Source organism: Etheostoma spectabile, chromosome 5 (assembly GCF_008692095.1).
Source record: "Etheostoma spectabile isolate EspeVRDwgs_2016 chromosome 5, UIUC_Espe_1.0, whole genome shotgun sequence".
NCBI classification, from domain to species: Eukaryota; Metazoa; Chordata; class Actinopteri; order Perciformes; family Percidae; genus Etheostoma; species Etheostoma spectabile.
In genome coordinates this window covers 9,035,209-9,061,044 of record NC_045737.1, presented here as the reverse complement: position 1 = coordinate 9,061,044, position 25,836 = coordinate 9,035,209, and the positions used below count along the sequence as shown (strand labels likewise).

At 40.2% G+C, this 25,836-nt stretch overlaps 1 protein-coding gene across 1 annotated transcript; it reads right to left on the bottom strand.

Annotated features, from left to right (window-relative positions):
• Positions 1 to 79: 79 nt before the first annotated feature.
• serinc5 (serine incorporator 5) lies at positions 80 to 21,533 on the bottom strand. Its single transcript, XM_032515720.1, is given in 13 exon segments — positions 80 to 1,740; positions 2,310 to 2,454; positions 2,900 to 2,936; positions 3,147 to 3,216; positions 5,198 to 5,324; positions 6,240 to 6,332; positions 6,936 to 7,046; positions 7,049 to 7,146; positions 7,729 to 7,822; positions 8,164 to 8,246; positions 8,613 to 8,791; positions 11,220 to 11,387; positions 21,283 to 21,533. Coding segments are annotated over 13 exon segments (1,377 nt in total). The 5' UTR covers positions 21,310 to 21,533; the 3' UTR covers positions 80 to 1,595.
• Between the last annotated feature and the right edge of the window lie 4,303 nt (positions 21,534 to 25,836).

Below are 25,836 nucleotides of genomic sequence, written 5' to 3'. Positions count from 1 at the left end.
ATAAATAAAAATAAAATAAAATAAAAGCAGGTTCTATGTCGTTTTTTTAAACAAAAAATCAGCAAATCCAGACACCAAATGGCATTCAATGGAGTTTTATTAAAAGATTGTGAACAATGAACTGCATGGCACCCACATCTTTGTTTTTCAAACACACTACTTGGTCCAAATAAGTGTCCCTGTACGTTATGGTAGTACACAGCCTTCACAGTGGGTCCTGCTATCTGTTTTTTTTTAGGATTTAAGCCAAAATGTACGTACATTTAAAGTTATTATAAAACAAAAAAGGACATAATGATTTAATGATGAATGAGAAAAAAAATTGCAGTTAACAATGCACAATAAATTGTATTTTAATACAATGTATTAAATTGTAATGTAAAATACAACAGAAATCTGTTACACAGGTAACAAACAAGTGAAGGTATTTGTGTGAATTTTCTTTTGGCAGTAAACCCAACATCCAGTGTTGAATAACTCACTAATAAAAGCACTTATGCTACCCCTTTCTGACCACCATTATGAGCTGACACACGTAACAAAAGCCTTTATTACTGTACACAAAATGGCTGATTCAAGTGTCTGTGTGTGCATGCAAATACATAACGTTCTCAGTTATATTATTTTCTGTAACTGACCAAATACTTTTGATAATGTAGTTTGTTGTTTTCTGACATCTACCTTTGGCAAACGTTCCTCATCTGTGTCATTGCAGCTCTTCCAGAGAGGCGGCACTACACTAACGTCACTCTTACATAAGGCAGGTTGTTTTGAGGAGCACAGCCCTGTACAACAACAATGACTGGAAATGTTGTACAGATGACAGGGATTTTCCTAAGAAAAAATCTGGCTCAAATGGAGCACTGACAATAATAAAACTTGAAACATCCTTGAAATCAAGGTGGGAACTTCACAACACTGGCTATAATATTGAAAAGACTTGCATCTTTGCATAGAAAACTTCTACAAAAAGGGTGCGATATAACAAAGCAGAAACATATACAGCTTACATGTGAGCCTGAGAGATGAGTTTTTAAACAGAGTTGTGGACAAATCTACTTCACTTTACACCACAGTTCTTCATAAATGATTTCTGATCACTTAAGACTCACTTAAATAAATACAATTTCTCTTGTAATATCTCTAACCTGAAATACATTTGTCCCAAAACTTTGCTATAACTTTATGGTCCAACTGTGCAGAACTGACTGGCTGAGATTAAAAGCGAGAATCCCAAAAAACTGAAACTGTTTCACAATGTAACTCAACTCCCATGATTCTTTATGTAATCTCAAATCTGTAAGTAATACAAAACTCCATGAGAAAGTGGTAGTAAAAGATAAAAAAAATTACCATCAAGGTATTAACAGCTTAACATTGTAAAACAAAGCAAAATAAATGCTAGCATATACAAAACAAAAGGCAACAGATATACCTTCGTTCTAAACGCTGAGGGCAGTGTAGGGTTGTGTTTCAAGGTAAAGTGGGGAGGTTTGGGGGGTGAAGACGCTGGTCCCTTGGCTCAGCGTGCAAGCTTCTGCCAGGCCACATCCCATGAATCAAAGTAGCCTGACCCTAGCGTTGTGACGGGTGTCCTAGGCCTCAAAGCGCTTCGGGCACACCATAGGAGCGACAAGGGTCAACATGTAGAAGAGCAGGCAGACCCAGCAGGAAACCATCTTGATCCAGAACACTGACCAGCTCCCGTCCAACAGCTTCTCAATCTTATGGTCATCATAACTGCAGAAGTAAGCACACAGTGAGAGAACTGAGCAAATACACCAAGACTCACCAGCATTTAAATTGCTCTATTATGTAAGTCAGCTGGATGCTAACGTTTTGATGCATGGCAGGTAGCAGTGGGTTCTTTTTTCCTCTCAAAACAAATGCCTGCTGCAGCCCAAATAAAGGCCAGAAGAGCGAGGAGAGTGAACCAAAACAATAAATCATGCAAGTACATGTCAAAACGTCTGCTTTTAGCAAAAGGATAGATAGATTTCTTTCACCATTATTTTTAACTATTTCATACCTATAACAAAGTAAAATAAAAAATACTTTGTATCTGGCATCAAAAACACCTCCTGCACGTACTGATTATCTTTCTCAGTTGACTAAAAAAAATCTTTATCCTTTGATGGGATAATTCTATACTCATTGCAAATTACGCACCACCATTGGTTACAAAATCAGTTTTCAAGTTGGTAATTATTTAATCTGCACTTAGGTCTGCTTAGTTCAGTCTTATCCTCCAAAGTAACTGATGTCCATAACCATAACTAAGCATTGTATCATTTCAGAGCATCACTTACTGGAACCAGTTGGTGATGGTCATCATGACATAGAGTGATCCCAGGAAGAAGACAGAATGGAAGTAGGCGTAGCTGTAGATGGTTTTCTCTCTCTCATCATACATCACGTCCTGGCCTCCACCAGTTTTCTCCTCATCACAATCATCTAAAAAGTGCACATTAAATGATGCAAAGAGCATGCGGGTGAGGGTCACTTATTGTGAAAGTACATGTAATTATTGCTTATTATTGCTGCAATGTTGCATTATATGCAACTCCCAAATAGAATATGCGTACGCGTGGTGATATATTTCTAGTGGATAATTAACTCTTTTATTTCCAGCAGGGGGCAATGTTAGCCTATCCACAACTCCACCTGCATGCTGGTCCTGCTTCACTGTGTCATACTACCCTCCTAGTAACAGTGACATCATCTTTGTTTACTGACCAATACTTTCTCACCATCTCAATCTGGCTGAGGAATAGCAATGAGCAAAGCCCCTCTGTGTGCAAACACGCCGGCTGGGGACATACGCATACACTCTGAACAGGCTGGAAAGAGGGGGAGGGAAAAAAACAAGACGTGATAGATATTATTTAACTTCCCTCACCTGTGTCATCTCCGCAACAGAAACAGCAGCGAGCTCTCTGCAGTATAAAGAAAAACATACATATTACAAACAAACTGGAATAGACACAAACATTATGTCTCTTGAGCCTAATTTGTTTAATTTGATAAGGATGCGTTATTGGAACTGTCTGGTCAGTGGGGTTTTTGAGTCCTGTTAATCTGTTTAATCAGTCTGTATATTTCATTAACCCACACACCTAGTGACGTCTGAATATTTGTGTGTTTACCTCAGCCTCTGGCTCACTGTTCCTATACACTCTGAGCGCTGCAGAGCTTCGCCTGGTGGTGGATGTCAAGCTAGAGAAAGAGAGTGGATGAAGAGATAGAAATACAGATGGAAAAAAAGAAAAAGGTTGTAATTCCGACACTGTATTTTTCCATTAACTTGCAGACAGTTTGACATTGCTGCAGTCTAATTCCCGACCACAAGAGACATGATGCCTCCACTTGATGGGAAACACATGTGAATCAACACAAAAAGCCATAGTTCTCATCTCTCACATCCTTAGCTGAGCCACAGCCAATCCATGCACTGCCTCTCCAGAGTAACGGCCAATCCAAACTGCCCTGTCTCTGTCGCTACAGTCTGCCATAAAATACACAGTACAGTTCTTTTATTCCACATTGCTTAAAACAGAGCTGCTTTTTGGCACCCACATAGCTCAGCTGGGGAGCGGGCACGCATATATAGGGGTTTACTCCTTGACCAGGAGAGCCAGGATTCAACTCCGACCTGCGGCCCTTTGCTGCATATCATTCTCCTCTCTTTCTCCCCTTTCATGTCTTTAGCTGTCCTGTCAACTAAAGGCCTAAAATATCCCAAATAAATAATCCATATGTATAGATCCAACAGATCTGCAGAGGATGCCATAGCTCTCCACTCTGCGCTGAGCCACCTGGAGCAGCAGCAGAGCTACGTCTGGATGCTCTTTGTAGATTACAGCTCCGCTTTTAACACAATCATCCCGGACATTCTCATCTCCAAACTGGTCACTCTCTGCCTCCCCCCTCTCACTTGTGCCTGGATAAAGGACTTTCTCACCAATTAGCCCTAGGCGGTGAGACTGGGCCCCCACCTCTCCTCCACTCGCACGTTGAGTACCGGCTCCCCACAGGGCTGTGTGCTGAGCCCCCTCCTGTACCCTCCTCTACACCCACGACTGCAGCCCGGCCCACATCAACAACCACATCGTCAAGTTTGCTGATGACACAACAGTGGTCGGACTCGTCTCAAAAGGGAGACAAGGCAGCCTACAGAGAGGAGGTCCTGAACTTGGCAGCTTGGTGTTCGGAGAACAACCTGGCTCTGAACACCAAGAAAACCAAGGAGATCATCGTCGACTTCAGGAGGAACAGCACCGACCTAGCCCCCCTGTACTCTGTGCCCATCTCCTGGACAGCCAACATCACAGTGGTCATCAAGAAGGCCCAGCAGCGACTACACTTCCTGAGGGTCCTCAGGAAGTACGACCCGGACTCCAACCTGCTGCTGACCTTCTACCGCTCGTTCATCGAGACCCTGCTGACCTACTGCATCACAGTCTGGTACGGCAGCTGCACCACGGCAGACAGGGAGAGGCTGCAGAGGGTTGTAAGGTCAGCACAAAAGATCATTGTCTGCCCTCTCCCCTCTCTGATGGACACCTACATATCCCGCCGCCTCAGCAGAGCAGAGAACATCATCAAAGACAGCTCCCCCCCCAACTCTGATCTGTTTGATCCGTTGCCCTCAGGAAGGCGCTACAGGTGCATCAGAGCATGGACTAACAGACTCAAGAACAGTTTCTTCCCAAAGGCCATAACCACCATGAACTCACACATGCTCTGACTCCACTCCACAGCCAACCCCCGGCCCTCGGACTTTCTTCTGCCCTCCTGCTGTGCAATACTGTTATATAATACCTTAAAGGAAACTGGAATCTGTGCAATTTCATACAGTGCAATATTTAACCATTTCATTTTATTACAGTGCAATATTTATTTATTTGTTAATACACAATATTTGTTAACACACAATGTGTATTCAGAGCTATTTTATATATGTATATAGTTGCTCTCAGGACTGTGCACCAGGTCCTCCCCCTCCCATTAACAGCAGAGATATATATATAGCTCTGCTGTTAATGGGCTTGTAGGACTGTAGCCTTTACATATTCTCTGAGCTGTTTGAATTGAATGATAAATCGCTAAAAATAGGTATATTATTGGAAAACTTGGCTTGTATTTGTGGAGAAATTGAGATCAGGAAAAGGGAGAAGTAAGAGTGTGTGTGTCTTACCAAGAGTAAACAATGCAGCCAAACAGGAGAACTGTTCCAAAAGCGGTGACAATATTCTTGTCGCTCTCCGTTCCAGCGTTTAAGGGAAACACACACACGGTTGTGTTCACACCATTTCTTTCCACCACTAGTCAGAAAGAATGTGCAGACAGAGATGGATGAGACAAAAGAAGGAGTAGAGGGAGTTTTATAGGGAGTAGGGAGGATGCAAAAGAAGAAAACAACAATAGTCTCACTAACAGTACAGCTGGTACTTGAGTGTTACTTAGGAGGCACGTGCTGATGTTAAATATTTATGGTGAGATTATCTTCACAATAGTATCTCAGCATAGACTATTATCTTGACAGCTACTGTGAAAATATGAGTGCTGTAGGGTTGGAAAAAGTACCTCAGAATCTACAGAGTAATTTGTTTTAAGAATTACAACTTTCTCTATAGCTTAAAATTAAACATTTTATCTTTATCAGAGAGATGTTGATGCCTCTTCTGAGACAGGCCTCGTATGTATTGCGCTTGGTTTATGTTTCTTACTCTTGAGTGTAACAACATTTCACAGAAGAGATGTGCAGGATTCCTCATCCGTTATAACAACATTGAAGATTGTTAAAATCTTTGTCCTCCACTGGAACAGAAACAACACTAATAATAATAATAAAAATAATAATAATACTACTACATTTTTGTTTTGGCTTCTGAGCCAGAAGTATCCCCCTTTACTTAAAGTGTCTGTTTTATTGTCTCAATTATTATTGGTTTGCTTAAAAGAGATGACTTACCAATATTTATTATTAACATATATTTATATTGATTATGTTTCCATTTCTTAGTGTGACAGTGTGCAGCTGTGTGAATGCCAGCTTGGTACACTGACTTTATTAATGTTCCATCCAGGGCGTCATGTTTTGCATGGTGTTTGCTGCAGAATTAAACATTAATTAGCCTTAAACCCATGACTCGATATGAATAATACCTGTTGAGCTAAGCTGATACCCAACTATGTCTGTAACTACTTTGTGAAGATGGGTGTCTGTTCATACTTACTCTCTTTTGGTTTGCTAGAGAAGGCTGAGAAGGTGAGGTACATGACGTACACACTGATGACTCCAGGCTGCAGCAGACCTGATGTGGGCTGCACTGCAGGGACACAAAGGTGAATTGTTAGAATAATTTCATTATCAAGAATAGACACTTTTACTTTAAAAAAGGAGAGTTTCCACACTACAGAATCATACACAAACTGCCTAACTGGAACCTCTCTACATCTGCTTATTTATACAAAGTGGATGCTAATTCAAAGTAACAACGTTGATGTTGTCAGTTTATCTCATTCAGTCTGGGAATCTCCTCCGCCTGCTCTGCCCCAGAAACATCCTGTGCCTTTCACAAGGACAGACGATGGCGCCATGGTTATCTTGTTTAGAGTGATCAGTATAATATGTTATTATTATTCAAATAGTTTTAATAATAATTAGAGAAAAATATGTATCATAATTTTTCTAACATGAATAAAGGATGTAATTATCACTGGCTAATCTGAGATTCCTGAGTTGGCGCAAATGTATTTTACAAAACAAGACTTACTTATCGCTACTTTGTATGAGTTAAGAATGTGTTGCTATTTGTGAATTACTCTTTGTGGTAAGCCAGGCAGCTTTCTACAAAAAGCATCTAAATGCAGATGCTTGTATTTTCATTTGTATTCCACAGCCAAATGAGCTTGTGAGTACAGGTCCTTACATTTCTGTATGCATGGGGAGATGGCCAACAGGGAGACAATGAAGCACAGGCTGCCGTTGATTCCCAGAAAGATCTTGTTAAGTAAACAGGCCTCGGGGTCGGTGTAGAAACACCCATGAACACCAAGGCTGCAACCGCACCACTGAACAGCATCAGAGTTACTAAGGCCAAAGCTGCGTACCACAGGCGATTATACTTCGCTCCTGAATACCTGCAGACAGAAAGAGACAGGGAATGAGAGACAAAAAATCAGACAGCAGACAGGAAAAAACACATCATGAACAAGAGATTGAGTGAACAGGGGAAAACAAGCAAATAAAGTGGACACAAGAGCGATTGGCCTAAAAAGTCAAAGAAAGAGAAAGTTATGTTTGGTGGTGGGTTACTGTATATTCTGCACCCTGAGGAGATAATAAGACAAGTTTATGGTTGGTTTAGGGTTTTTACATTCACTTTATCTGGAGTGAAAGGTTTAGGTTTACTGCATTCATTGGTTGCCAAACCATTAAACGTTTTTGAAACAATATGCTGTGGTATTTTTGAGTCTGAGTGGGAAGGGAAGTGGAAACACACACACTCCTACACCATATGCATCCTGTGAATCTGCAGTGTCGGCCGGCCTGCTGCCAAATCTTTCCACAAAAACACAAAGCCACATGCACCATGCCCCACCCTCTGAGTTTCTCAAGATCAAATAAAAAGCATTGAACTGCTTCTATTCACAGAGTCGTCATGCTTGCGTAAGCAAGCTGGGACAAGAGAAAGGAGCACAGAGAAGACAGGTCGCTCTCACCAGTTTGTGTTCCATCTATGTGCAAACTCCACCAACATCAAGAGCTGGATCAGCAGGAAAATGGACCCGCCAAATGCTCCTATGTAGCGCCACACTGGCATGAAACAGAAGAAGAGACAGGGAAATTGTTTAAGAGATGAGAAGATCTAACAGCGGATATCTGGACCTGTACCTGCTGCACACAGATGATACTCAAACTACAGAAAAGATGGCCGGGTCATTTTAAAAGATTATGTGGAAGGTAGTGTATTTAAGTGAGTTTGGAAAATGATGAAAGACTAAAAGAAAATTGCAATATTTGGTAATAATTTTGGTAATAATTCCAACATTTTGCCACCATTGAGGTAGATATACTAATGATGTGAATATATGACTATATTTTATAAATATCATCTTTAAAAAATAATTAGCTAATATTGAGTGTCCTCTCTTTACCTTCCAGAAAGGTTTCCTGACCCGGGATGAAGAAGCCACCAGCACAGCAGGCCACCAGCACAATAAACTTCAGCAACCAGAACCTGATGTTTAAACCACAACATTGAGGGTTGCACATTGAAAAATCAATACACAAAATGGAAATTAAATACAAAACAATGACTCCTGACAGAACAGCCTCAGTGTGGAAATTTTGATGGAAAGTGTGAAAGAGAAATGCAAGAAATACATTTGTCAGTTCAAAACATATAGTATCAGGAATCCAAAAATACTCTGCAGGATAAGATCTGGTGTTCAAGAGAACAGGTGCTTGTGTTTATATTCAGGAAACTATTCAGAGAGCACTTGCTGTGTTACAGGATAATGTTCTTTTTACCGTATACACTCTGAGATACTTAACGGTCCTAACTATTGCCAGTAGGACAGAAAGAGGAACAAGGCCTTCTTACCCGTTATGCACCGCCGCCCTGCAGCCTTTGCTGTTGTTGACTCGTATGGTGAAGAAAGCCAAAAATAAGAAGAAGCAGGACATGCCGAAGCACACCTTGTAGACGGCAGAGTAGCCAACCAGAGTTTTGCAGTTCTCCCCTGCATTCATCTTCTCACATAACTCAGTGTAGAAGGGGATCTGATTGACAAAATCACAAACCCAAAACACAGATGAGATCATTATGGTGTTGACCACCACCACCTCTGCTCATGTTTGTCTAGTACGCGGCCTCAGAGAAAAGGCTGTATGGCATCTATTCTGAATGTCACACTTCTAAAGGCACAAAAAGAGAGAACAGGCAGCAACAACAACTCCTCTTTCTCTCCATGAAGCCCTCTTTCATCCCTCGTTCTCTACAGGCTGTTAGAGGGGCCTTACAACTAACTGTCAGTGTACACAGACAAAAGACGCAGATGAATAAATTAACCGCCTTTTGTCAGCAAGTCAGAGGGAAAGAGCAGAGAGAGCATGAGCAAGAGAGAAAGATTGGGAGATCTGTCTTAAAATAATTTTACCCAAATTTACCCAAAGGACTTTGCTGTGGCCTTCAACAGGAAATTGGAAGTGCTTCGGTGGCTCAGTGCCAACAGAAGAGATGGCCTTTGAAATAATCACCACAAATTGGAGGCTCAAATATCTGTTCCCTTCTCTGATGCCCCCTTGGCTGTGTGAATCAAGTCAAATACATGAGCTGCTTTTCAAAAAGCAGTCATCTTTTGAGAGAACTACAGATATTTACTTTTAATAATAATAAATGCTTTGACTTGGCTTTACTAGTTATTGGCAGAGTAACTTGGTTCTGGAGGTTGTACACATGGGTGAGATGCCAGTGGATTGAGTTGTCATCACCTCAGTGTGTAGCACAGTCCAGAGACAGATCACAACATAGAGTAAAAGCCCATTTTTGGAGCTTTTGTCTCATGTTGAGGACCTTTTTAGCATGTCCATGGTGTCGTGATTAAGAAAGAAGGGGGCCGGCTGTTTCAGACAGCTGTAAATCTCTTGAGAAAAGACCAGCACTCTCATACGCACAATGGCTGCTCTCTTAGCCGGGACTTCCCACTGGGCTCAGTGTGTGACTGGCAGTGTGCATGTAAACGTGTATATATGTGTGCGTGTAACTCAGCAGGCTTTGCGTGGGGCTATCAGAGCCAATTATGTGTCTGGATGGGTCTTTTACAGGGTTGTCCTGTCACAAGGAGGCGGACAGTTGGGAGTCGTTTTAATACCGTACAGTAGACATGGCTTGAAAGAGAAAAGAAATAACAGCAGATGATTGGTGGAAAAATATCTCTGTCTCTCTCTAGAGTAAGCTTGCAGTCATTGCCATAGTTACAGAGTCAGCTGGCGTTATTCTTCCTAGTCCAGTGAATGCTGAACTGGGTTGTACCGACTGTATGGTACCTTTCAAACAGGGACATCATTTCTCAAGCTCAGATCTGATAAGATGCTGTACGTGTCTACGTCCAAATTTCCTTCAGAATAAAAGGTTGTCTTATCTTATCTTATATTCAGCTATCAATATTAACTTAGACAAAACAGTTGACAGGATGAGAAGGAGAAGTATCACTACAGCCTGACTCCCTTAGGATATTGTAGTAGTGGCCGCAGAAAGAGTCAGTCTGGTAATAATCAGCATTATGATAATTCAAAAAGGTAACGTGAGGAAAAAAACACATGAAAGCAGTGAAGATCAAAAGAGAGAGCAGAAGGCCTCCTGTGCATCTTCTCCCAACTTCAGAGGTTAGGTGGGTGATTAAAAACAAAAGGCTACCAGCCTGATCTCTTGCCTACTTACTGCTGTAAAAAAAATACACATGGGATCTGCAGGTGAAATAGTGGGATGTCTACTTTGCCTGTAGCAGTGTTATAAATCTTCAATGTTGCCTGTTAGCAATGACAAGTTAACACTGGTACAGTCTCTGAAATGTTATTCTGTTTACACCACAGAGCTAAATATAAAGGCTGGCTTACCTGACAATGTGACAAAATGTGTGTGTGGAGAGTGTGTAACCTACAAATACGTTCTCTTTCAGTTCTGCAGCGTATCAGCATGTGTATATGCATGTGTTTCTGCATATTGCATTCAACTGTCTAACGACCCTCAGACCTAACTTCAGCGAGGTGAAGTCTGGGGAGAGAGTATATATACGTAGCGGGAGGCCAAACGCTGTAAAAAGGTCCCAGTAATGCGCCACCCTTTCAGAAACCAAGAAGTCAGCAGGCATGTTGCTACCTAGAAAACTGCACACATAGGAACTCATGACGTCATCATCTGAGCAGATCTCATAATTTAATACCAGTTTAACATCACTAAACTTAGGAAGCACTTGGCTATTAGTCTTTTAGGACAGAGTTTCAGAACCACTGCACTCCCTCTCCATTGCACAGGACGCTATGGAGCATAGATGTGGGCTTTGATTTTTCTTCTCTGTGCTGTTTTTTTACTCTCTACCTTCTTACAATTAACATTTCCGATCATAGACAGTTCAAACTCTTCTACATGTGTAAATGCTGTGGGAGAGCGATACTTTGCTGTGTGTTTTTTATGTACTTGTGTACTTACATGGTCTCTCAACTCCTGCTCCACAGTGGGGGACATCATGATGACACAGATGATGGTCACCAGCAGGAAGTAGAGGGCGTACATGAAGCGGGTCCCTGTGGACTGTTTGATCTTGGGGCAGCAGTTACAGCAGCACGAGCAGGCCGCTGAACCGCAGCAGCAGGCCAGCTGCACAGACAACAATGAAGAAAAGAGAGGTCGGAAAAACATTACCATATCAGTTTCTGAATTGTCTACACCGTTATAAGCCATCTGATACAGATATACGGTATTAACAAGGCACTCTGATAAGGGAGGACCAGTGTGTGCATGTTGCAGCCACATCTGTCAGCTACAGGAAGGGGAAAATCCCCCAAGATCACCACGTATGTTTGGTTGAAAAAGTTAAACAAACATAAATGGCAACAAAAGGTTTGTAAGAGTAAAACTATAGAGAACAGTGAGCAGTGGCCAAAAGATAAAAATAGAAATACACAAAGAAAAAGAAAAAAGAATCTGAATCCAGTATGAAATCAAAACAACATACCCCTTCTATCCTCAATTCAGTTAAGGCAAACAAAGAAGAAGAAGAAGAAGAAGAAGAAGAAATAGAAGAAGAAGAAGAAGAAGAAGGAGAAGAAGAAGAAGAAGAAGAAGAAGAAGGGAACCTCAGAGGAGCAAGAGGGGAAGAATTTTTCCTTCAGGATGGACAGACATGCAATGCACACATATGAACAGACATAGCAGTAGATCATTATTACTGTTGGTTGAACCTTTGAAGCCCAAACCAACAAACTACAAGCACTTTAAGGCTGTGTCTACCATCTCCTCTTCCATTCAGATCAATGTTACAGTATCTAAACACATAGCAACTGTTGCACATAATGCTTTGACCATTTAATTAAAAAAAAAACATTTATACACAGTATATATATATTTCTTTTAACATTGTTCAAAAGGTTGCAACAAAAATGTTATGCGCATTGGTATCTAGTGCCTTCTGGTACATGGTCATCTTTCAAGAGCTTTGATTTTCAGAATCCTGGAACAGCTAATACTGCAGGTAACAATAATGCCAGAATACACAGTTATGGCAATTTACTGGACACGGGGGAACTCATAAAAGAAAACAAATCCCACCCTCTCGTCCTCCACAGAGGCAGCTCTGACTTGATATAGACAGTGAAGTCTGAAAATACACACTCACTCGCTTATACAGAGAGGCTTTTTCCGTTTCTTCTGACAGGCCCTCATACAAGGGGACAGTCTCATAAAGACAGGCCCTGTGTTCTATTTAGGAAAGAGGAGGCTCTATAATTATACAGTATAGCTTCTTTCTGTAGCTGCCCCACCCTGCTTTTTACTGTAAGTCTCCTATTCCTCAGCCTGCAGAACACACACTGCTGTAGTGAGAGGTGAACTTCTGTTCTGTTCTGGTCTATAATCAAGGCTACATTGGTGGTGCACTGCTGGAGGGCTTACACACACCATTTTCCTTTAAATGTTCTCCCCTTTTGGGATGCAACACTTACTTTACTAGTCGTGATAAGGATAAAGGAAAGGTGCTGTGGATTAAATGCCAAGACTGGTCTGTACATGGCTGAATGTTTTGGAGCTCCAGTGAAACTTGCTTCTAGGTATTACTGCTATTATGGCATAAGGTGTTCTACAAGGTGAGGAATTCTGTCTACTACAGATTATTAATAAAAGTAAAGATCAACATCTCTGTGAATACAAATTTATTTTATTGTGTACGCAAGAGAAAGACACAGCAAAACTAGCAGGTTCTGAGTTGTTCTGTCCGTCAAGAAACCATCTCACACACCAACTTGACCTTCCCATTATTTAGACCAAATATCACCCTCAATAACCGCTTCTAACTCCCTTGGCTTTGCTATCTATCCAGCTCAAGGTCAAAAAATGAAAAGCATTTTTACAAGTATCTGTTGCTAGGCTTCTCAGAGCGAACACATTCACTTTCTCATAATAATTTTCTTGCTTACAGGAATCTCAGTAAATCTCACATATTTTTGCATGTGCAATCTTATCTTTGTTGTATCCATTTTTCGGTTGTACATGTTTTTATTTATATTTCAAAAACAGTACTGAATAGGGATCGACTGATATGGATTTTTTGACCGATACGGTCTGCCGATTTTCTTGAGCCAATATTTGAAGGTGATACTGCTTTTGTTCCTTCAATTTAGATCATAAAAATGTAAACCCTGCCACACTGGATTTGTTTTCGAATCCTCTCTGCCATTTCTTTAAAAATAATAAACAAAAACAAAGATCAGTGTCACTTCTGCAGTCATCTTACATTCATATCACCCAAATTATGTGTGCAATGGCATCATAAGGATGGGTGCACTGCATATGGTTAACTGTGCAAGGGTAAAAGGCTTTCATAAACATCTACAACACAGCCTTGATGATACATTGCTTGTTGACACATTATAAGACAGATATAATAAGGTCATCACAAAATGTCCTTTGTCAACACATTTAAATAATTTAAGAAAACAATAAACCTGAAAAGTAGCCATTGAAATAAAGTGCTTGATTTGTAATTCAAGCCATGGTGCTAGTGGTGGAGGGGCAGTGCATGATCTCCACGTGAACTGCAGCATCTCCAGCAACACAGAGCTGCCTGTGGACACCGTGTGTATCGGCGAACGCAGCAGCCAATAAAACGCAAATATTGGCCACGATATATCGGCCGGCCGATAAAATCGGTCTATCACTAGTACTGAAGGGGGCAAACAAGCATTTCACTGCACAATGTAGACATATACTAAGTATGTGACAAATAAAAAACTCGACATCTTAAACTGTCATCATTTAATTAAAGGGAGAACCAATTGCCATATGCCACAAACAAATTGTGTATGCACCTGCTCAAATTATTTAATGTTTTTTCAGATTTGAGGGCATTTCTTTGCCTTTTTTGTCTATAGGGTACAGTCAGGACAGACATGAGCAGAGGGTAAAGACACAAGGGGAATGACAAGCAACAAAGGTCCCAGGCCACACTTAAAGGGGGACATTGCAATTCCGTTGTCAGAGTCATACAGCCAAGTCCACTAGGACCTCCCACCTTGTAGCTCAAATGATTATTCTCCAGACCTGTAAAGCATCCTAGCAAGATCAATTCAACTGGCCTTTCAGTCATACCGTCAATCTTAACCCTGGTCTGTGAGTGTGTCAGAGTCTGTTATCTGGCCAGGGTGTGCTGATGTAGTAAAGCCAGTGTGCAACATTGTCTGATGTGTTGCGTTCCGCTCCAGATGTCACTAATGTGCGGTATGCTGCAGACTCGTGGATCCACACAGGCACATGGTCAGGAACAAGCCACTTCTCTGCCCACATGGCTCTGCCTCCCTGCACTCTCTGTCCAGAGGTTTCCCTGCCAGTCTTTTCTAGATAGACTTAATTGTTTTTTGCCTGGAGCTGAAGAATGGTTACCAATAGCCTTGCCTTTTTGATATGAGCTTTGTGGTGTCAGTTTGCTAGTTCTCTAAACAGATTCCCATGTGAAACCAAACTCATTTATGTTTCCACCCAGTTCTCTCCAACAGTGGAGAAAATCTTTGCTGTCTGTTGCTCTTGTTACAGAAGGTAGAAATGAATAAAATCAAGAACAAAACACATAGGCCCGACCGATAAAGGATTTTTAAGGCTGATACCGATACAAATATTTGGTTATTTAAAAATCCAATATGCCGATATATATTTAAAAAAAACTAAAACAGAAACACGTTACAAAACATAAACAGACTTCCCTAACATTAGTTATTTGTTGTTCTCAATTTAATAATATGAAAATAATTTGTTTTATTGTGACAACGGAACAGAGGAACATCAAACTATATTAAAGTTCTGATAAATAAAATGTATAAAACTACAAACTTAAAATATGAAACTTAAAGTCGTTTGAACAAAAACCCATTAATGAAAAAATCAGTGTTGCCAACAGGGACGTTGTAGAACGCCCTCTGGTGGACAAACTATGCAACACCAACACTCATAACATGGCTGACAGTCTGTTTTTATTTTTTAAATATTCATTTATCGGAATTATTTATTTGTCATTATAAATGATAGGATTCTTTTATTTTTAAAGCGGCCATTATAAATGCCGATACAGATAGATCGGGAAATGCCTAATATCGGCCTGCAGATATATCGGTCGGGCTCTAGTGTGGAGCACCAGGGTAAATTGTAATCAAGGAATCCATCCTTCAATAGAAGATCTGGGTTCAAGGACTTGTGATAGTTCGTGTTAGTGAAACCCTCCCAACTCCAGTAGTTTATCCAAGCATGAGTAGGAATAGGTAAACACCCAAATACAAGGTTTACATGCTTTTTCTTTTCCAATACAAAAAAAAAAATTAAAAATAAACCAAATCATACATGTGAGCTCTCATGCTATCTGGATATGGATTGTAAGCAACAAACGCAAAAACGTCTTTTATGCCAGATCAAACAAAGAATAATGCTGTTTAATCTTAATCAGGACTCAAGAATGGTGTGTCAGTATCCACTTGGCGTGGACAATTAGCTCATTCACACAATTTACCAATGCCTGAAATACCACAGATGAATGTAAGAAGAAAATGCTGCCTCCAACGCTGCATGTGCATATTTCTGCTTTTATGCTACACAGACATCTAGCCTTGAATCCAAACCCAGTTTATATACAGTATGTGGCCCCTGGTCTCCATTTATACACACAGCTTAACAGGATAAGCCGTTTCTTTTGTCTCGGCTACACCCACATGTGTTTCTGAATAGGCAATTAATTAACCATAACCGACTGAAAGTAAGAAGGAAAAAACAGGATGATTTAAGATGTGAGGGTGTTTAGACTTCATTAGTTAGGGGGTGTTTCACCAGCGGACTGCACACAGTGAGGTGGCCCACAGCAAAATGCAGCAGCACTGATGGAATGAGGGTGAGCCAGGAGAGGGGGATGTCGCCAGGGATTCCACCATACACAGGTACAAAGAGTATCCATGGTAACCAACGTTGACCCTACCCACTTAATGGGCCGTCCACCCCCTCCTCCACTGCCCGCCTGACCCACCAGCATGTCGACAGGTGGTTGGCGTGTCTGCAGTGAGTGTACACCCATACTTCAATATCAACCCCCCCACTAGCTCGTCATACTGCTTTAGCCATAGGGGCCTAAAAATCATCAATACATGCTACAGCAAACATGGCACTTTAACCACTTGCTAGGTATACCCTGGTACAGCTTTTTCAGACTTCAAATGAGCCAAGATTCTCACAACCTTCAATGAAGGCACCAAGCCTCACTACACTGTGATTGCGGTACTCTCGAGGGACAAAGACTTGTCTTTTTCTCACTGAAACTCTGTTTCACTCTTCATCTCATTTCCTCCGTCCTCCCCCACCCTGTTACTCTGAGACTTATTGTTGTCTTCTCTAGTGCTTCTTCCTCTTATTTTCTCCTTTATGCCCTTTCTTTGTTATCTTCAACAACTGCCCTTTACCCTAAATTGCTCTCCCCGGCTCCAGCTGTTCTAGGGTCAGGAGAAAGACGATATTGCTCAAAACACACACACACACACACACACACACACACACACACACACACACACACACACACACACACACACACAACACACACACACACACACACACACACACACACACACACACACCACACACACACACACACCACACACACACCACACACACACACACACACACACCACACACACACACACACACACCACACACAGGAATCAGCTTTACGTAAAGAGGATTGACAGGGCATACTACTGTGGAAACCCCCATGAAATGAAACCAAGTGACATTTAAAATGAAGTGTTTCCAGAGACAGTCTGTATGACTATGGATTGCTCAAGGAGATATGGGACCTAGTAGACCTACAGCTGGATGTTAAATCAACTAATGTGATAAAGTCCTACATGTAGACCACATCTGTGAGCTGTTTATCTGAACATTGATGCTAATTACCATGTTTTTTCCCTTCTCCATTATCTTTCACCCTTTTATCCCAGTAGTGATGAAAAGCATTGCAGAATTTAACAAACAGGAAATGGCAAGGGTAGCCTAAAATCAAACTCACAGTACTTGGCACATAATCACACAAACACAACTGCTTATGCAATACAAACAGACCAGACGCAAAAATAGGTCACTCACTATGTCACAGAGCCAGTTAAGAGTTTTCTCTTGAACAAATCAACCAGCAAAGCAGATGTGTCAACAATGTATCCACAGGTTGGGAATCGAGGCCATCTGACAAAATCTGGATGGAATACTTACATAAAAAAGTATTGGTATTACACGTGGAATTTGTGACTGGAATTTTTGGCACCAGACCACAGAGACAATTGGTTCCTGATGTGGGTGACGCAGATTTCCCCTCCCAAGATTTTATGAGAAGGAAAAACTTTCATCAGCTGATTTGAGATGTTGACTTGATGTCTATCAGTAATGACAAATAAGCACTTTTTCTGTAGGAATATATGGCAGACAAATAGAAACATGACTCAAAACTGAGATAATCACTGTCAAAACAATCTGACTGGAAGAATGTGGCATAAGTATTACTTAACAAGTATAAACCTCAGGTTCATTCATCTTTATTTCCTGTCCTACTTAACTTTAGTACACTCTGCCTTACATATGTCAACTATGCTGTATGCTGGCTGCTTTAAAGCTGAGGGAACTCCTTTTTAGTTATGGCTTAGTGATAGTGGCCAGTGGATAAAGCTGACCACAATGAGTCATGACAAACCAACGGTTACGACAAAACTCTAGACACTAGGCACACCCTTTATGTCAACTTACAACAATGTATAGGGTTGAATAGAGTGAGGAGCAAACCAGCAGAATGCAAAAAGAGGGAAATGTGAAACAAAAAACCTTGAAAACAATAAGACACAAGCAGAAGCGTTCTCACACACAAGTTAGGTTGGCCCAAGCTCCAGACCAGAGCAAGACTCATTCCATTTCCCCATGTTGTGACTGACAAGTCTACTATTGTCCATATAGCTAGGCAGCTGTATACACACAGCAAAAATGTATCACTGCTCTGTTTCCCACACAAAGGGAGGGCTTCTTTGTTTCTGTCTTGGCAAATACAGTCCCTAGCTACAACCAACAGAGTGAAACTTAAGTCCAATAGGCAGAAAAAAAACTAAAAGTATTTACAGTAAAGAGCTGAAAAACAGGGCAGAAATGAAACAATCCTGTGCAGACAAAACAGTTAGTCACAAAAATAACCAAAGGAAACAGGAACGAGAAGATAGTCGAAATATAAGGCAATATCCGATCAACAGGCACAGGCATCAGGCCTGTTTCACTTCCCAGTGTATTGTTTACTAGTGGGATGCTTCTGTTACGCAGAGTTGCACAGAGCAAAGATGTGCTTTATAGCCACAACATAGCTCAACTGATACTAAAGGCACCATGCAAAGAGTTGGCTGGCATTTCATACGGTTACATCAGCACCTTCATCCCTTGCACAAAAATACTAAATTACACAGACAAGACATGGGAATCTCTGTAAAGTAGGAGGTTTCTTAAGACATTAACACTGCTGTATGACAGTTCAGAGAAAGACAAAAGAGATGAAAGATTGCCAATGGTGGTATCCCTGTGGGAAAACAACCCCCTGCTGCTGCTGACCACAGTAAAATTCCTGAGGAGAAGCTGTAAATAGCAGACATGTCAGACATGGACAGAGTTGGCCAGTAATTCTAATCCTATCACTGACCCAGAAATGTATGTTGGTGGGGACTGCTGCAGATGTTTGGGGCCGTACTAAGGCTATAGTTTTACAGGTAAAGTGATTTTACAGCTCATCAACAGGGTTCCTTGTCCCTCTGTGCTGTGACCTCAGCAACAAGCCGTCAAACCGCCATCTGATGTGACTAATTTGTGTTTGTGGGAGTATTGCTGGTGAACATTTAAAGATAGCTTTACCAATATTTATCGGTATGGCAATCACAATACAGTCAGTTAACATTCTTAAGAATTGGGGAAATGTTTTTACAGGAAATACAATGTTACACTTTACCTGTGTCAATCATAGAATTATTATTACAAAACACAACCAATAATTAACGATACTGCCTTCCAATTCATGCTTTTTGTTATTTTGCATCACCTTGATATAGAAAAGAAAGCCAAAACTGTTTGGTTATTAATGCACCGTAAAAAAAAAGAAAAAAAAAAAGAGTTGTGCAATGTGAAAACACTCATTTTGCTTGCACATTCCCAGAGGCCAGGGTGCCGGTTCAGAGCTAGATGTCTTCCTAAAAGAATAAATTGCTTTCTGGACCACAGTCTCTAGTATCCTCTCGGTCTTCTAGACTCATGTAGCCTGCCAAAGTGGCCTGTGCCATTGCTGTGCTGCTTGACATACCCATGTGGTTCCTGTCTTGTCCCACACTCACATCCAACGCTTGCAGCACTTTGGACAAAACTCAACATTGAGCTAAAGCCTACCCCCCTGTTCCATCACAATATGGCATACATCCCTGATCCCACTGAGAAAATTACGAGTGAGCAGCTCCCACACCGTGCCTTCTCCTCTCTCCAAGTTTAACCCAAACAACGCCCACTCTCCATTGATTTTCACCTCCTAGCCAGAGGAAATTAACAGACCACACATCAATTTGGGCTACTCTAAACCTCAAGAGGGGCACATTATATGCCCATTCAAAAACAAGCTAATTACAAGTTTACACATTCATAAAGATGGCGACAAAACTAAATGGGGTGTCTGTGATAGGGATTAGCACACCACCCCAGCACAGCAACACTAAACTGTTTTTATTGTTTGCCTTTCATTTACTCTTAATCCTTCCCTGTTTCCATCATCCTGTCTTTGAAAGAACAGGAAATAGAAGTGAGCTCCTCATGGATGAGGGATGTGTCTGTGTAATTAAATTCTTGACCAGACCAGCTCAGCAGTGGTAACCCTGTGGTCAAAAACAATCTGTTGGATGAAAAAAGACGCTCAGCACTAAATAAAATCCTCTCTAACTTCACAGAGAAACTACTAGCTGCATGTCTTTACAAAGCAATTCTGAGAGTTCATATTAATTACAGCCCTCAAATAATTCAGGTACACAAACAACATAATAATCACCAATCACTTTCATTACTGACTAATTTAAAGATTATTTTCTCGATTAATCCTTTAATGTAAGAAAAGCCAGAAAATCCAAAAGTCCTAAACCCAAATATATTCAATTTAATATTATGGAGGACAACAAAAACCTGAGACTTGTAAATAAGAACTTAGAATTAGTGACTATTTTGTTTTAACAATTACTTAAAAAATGATTCAGTCAATTAGACTTTAATAATAAATCAATTGTCAACATTGTTATAATATTCAATCCACACATTACATGATTAATCAACTAACTGTTTCAGCTCTAAAAGGGATTTAGAAGTAATAGGCCTATTTATTGTCTAACCAATTCAGAAAAACAAAAGATGAAACCATAACGTTTCCATAAGGGTATTTGTGACTGGTAGAAGAAGTAACGAGCTAGAAATCAGATTGGACTGAAGTTTTTTCAGCTGGTTGAAAAAATGCAAAAGTAGGCCTACACAAGAAAACCACAATAAGATGCATTTCTCTCTACTAAAAAAAATAAATAAAAAAAAAAAGCTATTTTTAATGAAAACACACGTCTGAGAGCCATCAAACCCAACTGTAAAAAGGCGTTGAAAGACGTTCTTCTGACAGCTGATTTAGCCTACTGTACATTGGCTACTGCTGTGGCTGATATTTTAGCTCGTCTCTGTCTTCCTGTAGATAACGTTACTACATTAAAATAATTTCAGAGACAAATTTGTAATATTTCCATATTGTTCATGAATTAAGGTGGCTGGCAGCACGACATACAACAATCGCTGTCTCGTGTTAGTTAGCTGACGGCACACTTATTGACAAAAACGGTAAACATGACTAAAGTCGACGTTACACCTAGCATAACGCTTCATTGTATCGTTCACATCCGTTGAACAACAAAAATTAGCAGTAGCCTAGTAGGCTATTGTTCCTCACCTGCGAGATACAACACGGAGTACACATTTTGTGGGGAGCCAATACATAAAATCCGTTTAAGAATAAGTCGAGCTCGCTGCTTTCTCAGTCGCTTTCTTCTTCTTCCTCCTCCACATGAAATCACCACCACCACAAGGGGAACAACGCGCCTGTCCTCAAACTGCTCAATCCTTCCTCCCTGCGTGCCTGGTTGCTGCCGCCGCTGTCTCCCCCTCCCTGTCTCCCCCTCCCTGTCTCTCCTCCCACTGCACATCACCAACAAAAAGCACTACACAAAGCTGTACTGCCCAGGCCATTAAGTCTAGTATTTAAATTCTTAGATAAATTAAATCTATGATGACACACTAACGTTATACTGTTTTATTACAGATCAAAGCCAGATGTCCCAAATTCATTTCATTAAAATCACTGCAGAGATCCTTAAATACATTATAGGACCATCAAGGACCATCAGTGGCGATTTTAGACCCTTTTAAGGGGGGCTCAAGCCCCCCTAAATTTCATCTCAGCCCCCCTAAAAATGATGTTAATAATGATTAAAAAACAAAATAAAAAATGTAGTGCTTTAAGTTAGATATTGCAAACGTGTCTATTAGTGACAGAGGACAAACAATGAGTTTTGGCTATTTGGAGATTATGGTGCCTCTAATCTGTCAGAGGGAGAGGAGGAGACGGTTGTGAAGTTTAACGTTTGTAATCCCCAGAGAAGAAGGTTGGTAATTTCATGGTGCAGATTAGAACCCAAATAGAAACATAAAATACCGAAATTGCTGAATGTTAGAACGTTGTGTCAAATTGGTAATTTACTGTGACATATAAAGTGTCAGCTTTAGTTCCATCAGTGTTAATAGTGTCAACAAATGTTAGCTGACGTTGTTAAGTAGCTCAGAGATTATTGGCTAATGAAATGATTGATTTAGCAGTTCTGATCCTAGAATAGCCCCTGAGGATTACTAAGGGAACGTAAAACAATTTTGTGAGAGCTATTATTCAACCGTTATTTAAACAATTTGATTACATATTGAGTGATCTGAAACTATAATAATAATGCCCCCCAAAATGTTAATTACTTATTACTTTTTACTTATACACTTATTGGTAGGTGGTACGTTTCTTATGGCCTTCAAGTTTGGCTAACATAAATTAATTATGTCGTAAAAGTCATCCACTCTTTACTTGGAGCAGTTGTATTTTTTTTTTTGCATTCAGATACAATAATTCAAACAGCTGTAATAGCTGATTCTGGGTGACTGGGGCGCTTGGATATTTGGGGAGGGGTGGAAGGCTTGGATGGGGAATATTGTGGTTCCAGTAATCTCTGTGATCTGTTTCTGTTTTGAAGTATTTGTAGTATTATCCCATTAATATGAATAATTATTTTCTTTGTTTACTCTTGAGAAAGTTCAGTATCAAGCCTTACAACTCAAAGATGATGGTCCTGAATTGTTTCATTAGCCCTCTTACCATGAGAACGGTTGCAACTCGGACTCAGCTTCCGACTTTGAGTAGTTCCTGATTCATAGAATCCATTTGACTCCTCATCTTTCTTTTAGACTAGATGTAGTGGTAGCTTGTGCCCAGAGGCTTAAATCCCTCACAGAAAAGTGTTTTCCTTTTCTTTTTATTGCATGTATGCTTTTGGTAATTTTCAAATGTATAATGATTAGGGTTGTAATCAAAAGTGGGGAATGTGATGGGAAAATTACATAGACAATGATTTCAAACATAGGCAATGACTGTTTATCTGGGTTTATTCAGTTTTTACTCATTCGTAAAAGTAAAACTTTCTTACAAGTCAAACCTCCACATATACCTCTAAGCATGTGTCCCCTATTTTACACTTGCCTCATGAACAACGTGTCTGCTTCCTCTGACACCTCCTGTTTTAGGGCCCTCTTTCTCTAAGGGACAGCAACAAGTGTGACTCTGTTTATCACCGGAATAAACAAATGGCAACCAGATGCAGGCGCCTGGGGGATAGGCAAAGGTCAGGTTGCCCAAACTCTAGGTCAGAAACGGAACTAATCTATGGAAAAGATAAATCTCTGAACTTCTAAGGGAGAATGACAGCGACGGCCATCTGTTGACGCGTTAACCAGATGTACAGGGACAGCAACTGGCTACGGGAAGTCTGAAGAATGAGATGAAGTGTTTTGTTTAGGATCAGAGTGTATTTGCAAACATGATAGGGTTTTTTTTCTGTTGGGGCAAGAGAGGATATAAGGAGTTGTCCAGTGTTATGCGGGCACCAGAATTGTGGGATCACCTTGTTACTCGGTTCCATTGTGAACTGCCATTCTCGTCATTTTGTTTGATTGTTCTCTCGAGAAAATAATTAAACTCTTTCACCGAATATCCAAACTTTTAATCCAGTTTCAGCCTGTCTTTATTTTTGTTTCAACAAGGTCTCTTCTTCATCACAAAATCCTCCCTCGCTGAACAGAAACTTCCACAACACCACCATTATCAAAGGTAATTGGTAATGTAAGAGCCTATTTAGTGTTCTTCTGTCATATTCCCAAGAAGATAAAGTCTGTTTGGCATTATGTTACAGTATTGGGTCATTAAGTGCCCAGCCCACATGGAAAACACCAGAAAATACCAGAAAGTTGTCAGACATAACTTCTTACATGAACATATCTTCTGTCCCAGGTTCTCAAAGGAAATCTGCCACAAAAAAAGTACCCTGCGTAAAACACAGCTCAGTTATTTTGTATATTCATTCAGAAATGAACATTTAACCAAAAGGTGTAGTCCCTAATTAAATTATGACCAATATTGAACAAACATCTTTGTTTGTTCTTTATTTTTAATCTTAACCAAATCACACAGCGTTTTCATGGAGACCTGTAAACCTGCCTGTTTTATAGCTAATGGTGTACCTTAACTGTACAATAAGTGTGCACACAGAGATCTTAGTCTTTTGGTTAATTTCGGTTTTAAATAAGGCTCTGCACTGTATTATTCATGCCAAGGTCTTAATCATCCCACTGCAGATCATCCCACATGCGGATTTAGCTGATAATCCTGTGGTCGTATTCTGTAACTGCATGTAGGCAACAGGGTGTTGTCCAAAGAGTGGCTTTCCTGACCAATGAAATGGTCTTTGCTGATAAGTGTAACTTTGCTGCAATTTGCCAAACCTATCATCTGACCCAGTCACCCCAATACACACACAGTCATTGTGTCCTCTCTCAGGGCTGTATTATGGACATTTATATACAGTTGTGCTCATAAGTTTACATGCCCATGCTTAAGTTGACTAAAAAGAGGAATAAAAAAAAATCATGTTTTGGAATTTATCTTAATGCCTTAATTAAAAAATGAGGTAAAATACAACCTTTAAGGACACCAATTTTCTTTGTGAACAAATAATGTATTGTAAATAAATTAATGCTCTTCATTAAAATACAGGGGGCATAAGTATACATACCACTATGTTAAATTCCCATAGTGTCAGGTAGATCTTTATTAATAAAGGCCAGTTATTTCATGGATCCAGGATACTATGCATCCTGATGAAGTTCCCTTGGCCTTTGGAATTAAAATGAAAGCTCCATTTCATCACATCGCATGGTTTTATTTCAGTTAGACTAATGGCTGGTTTGATTTGCATTGAGAGATTATTTTATGGAAAGTATCCCATGCCAATCTCTAGGTATGATGACGTGTATGTGATGATATGGGGCTATTTTAATTCCAAAGGCCAAGGGAACATTATCAGGATGCATTGTATCCTAATCCATGAAATAACTGGCCTTTAATAATAAAAATCTGCCTGCCTCTATGGGAATTTAACATAGGGATGTGTATACTTATGCCCCCTATATTTTAAGGAAGAACATTTATTCATTTACAATACATTATTCATTCAAAAAGAAAATTGGTGTCCTTAAAGGTTGGATTTTACCTCATTTTTTAATTAAGGTATTAAGATAAATTTCCAAAACATTTTTTTTAATTCCTCATTTTAGTCAACTTAAGCATGGACATTTAAACATATGAGCACAACTGTATAAGCACAAATTACACAGGGGGCCTTCTTTCTGAAATTAGGAACAATGACCTCAAATCCATGACCCTTTTTTGCTCAGATCCAATAAAAGAACAGTCAAATATATGCATTTATGTCTGGGACTTGTTTTTTTAAATCAAATTAGTCAGACATGCGTTAACAGAAATTGAAGCATGATCTTATTGTGAACACGGATGCAGATGACATTTAACATATAGAAAATATAAGTCTCCACTGGCTTTTTGTAAAGAATGGAAAATGAATTTGATTCAATATGAAGACAGATTTTTTTTTTATCTGGGATATACTCTTCCTCTTTCACTGTCTATTCCTTTTAATCTGATCCTGTTTGACAGAAAACCAAAAAGGAAGCATCTAAGGCCTGCCAGAGCATCAGGCCTCTGACATGTCAGACTGCGTTGGATCGCAGTAATGTTGACGAGAAAAGACAGGGAGGGAACGATATAGTGGCACATTGTTGCATGACGCTGTCAAGACTAGTGACACCCTGTCTGCCCTAAAGAGACAGGGCTTTTCTG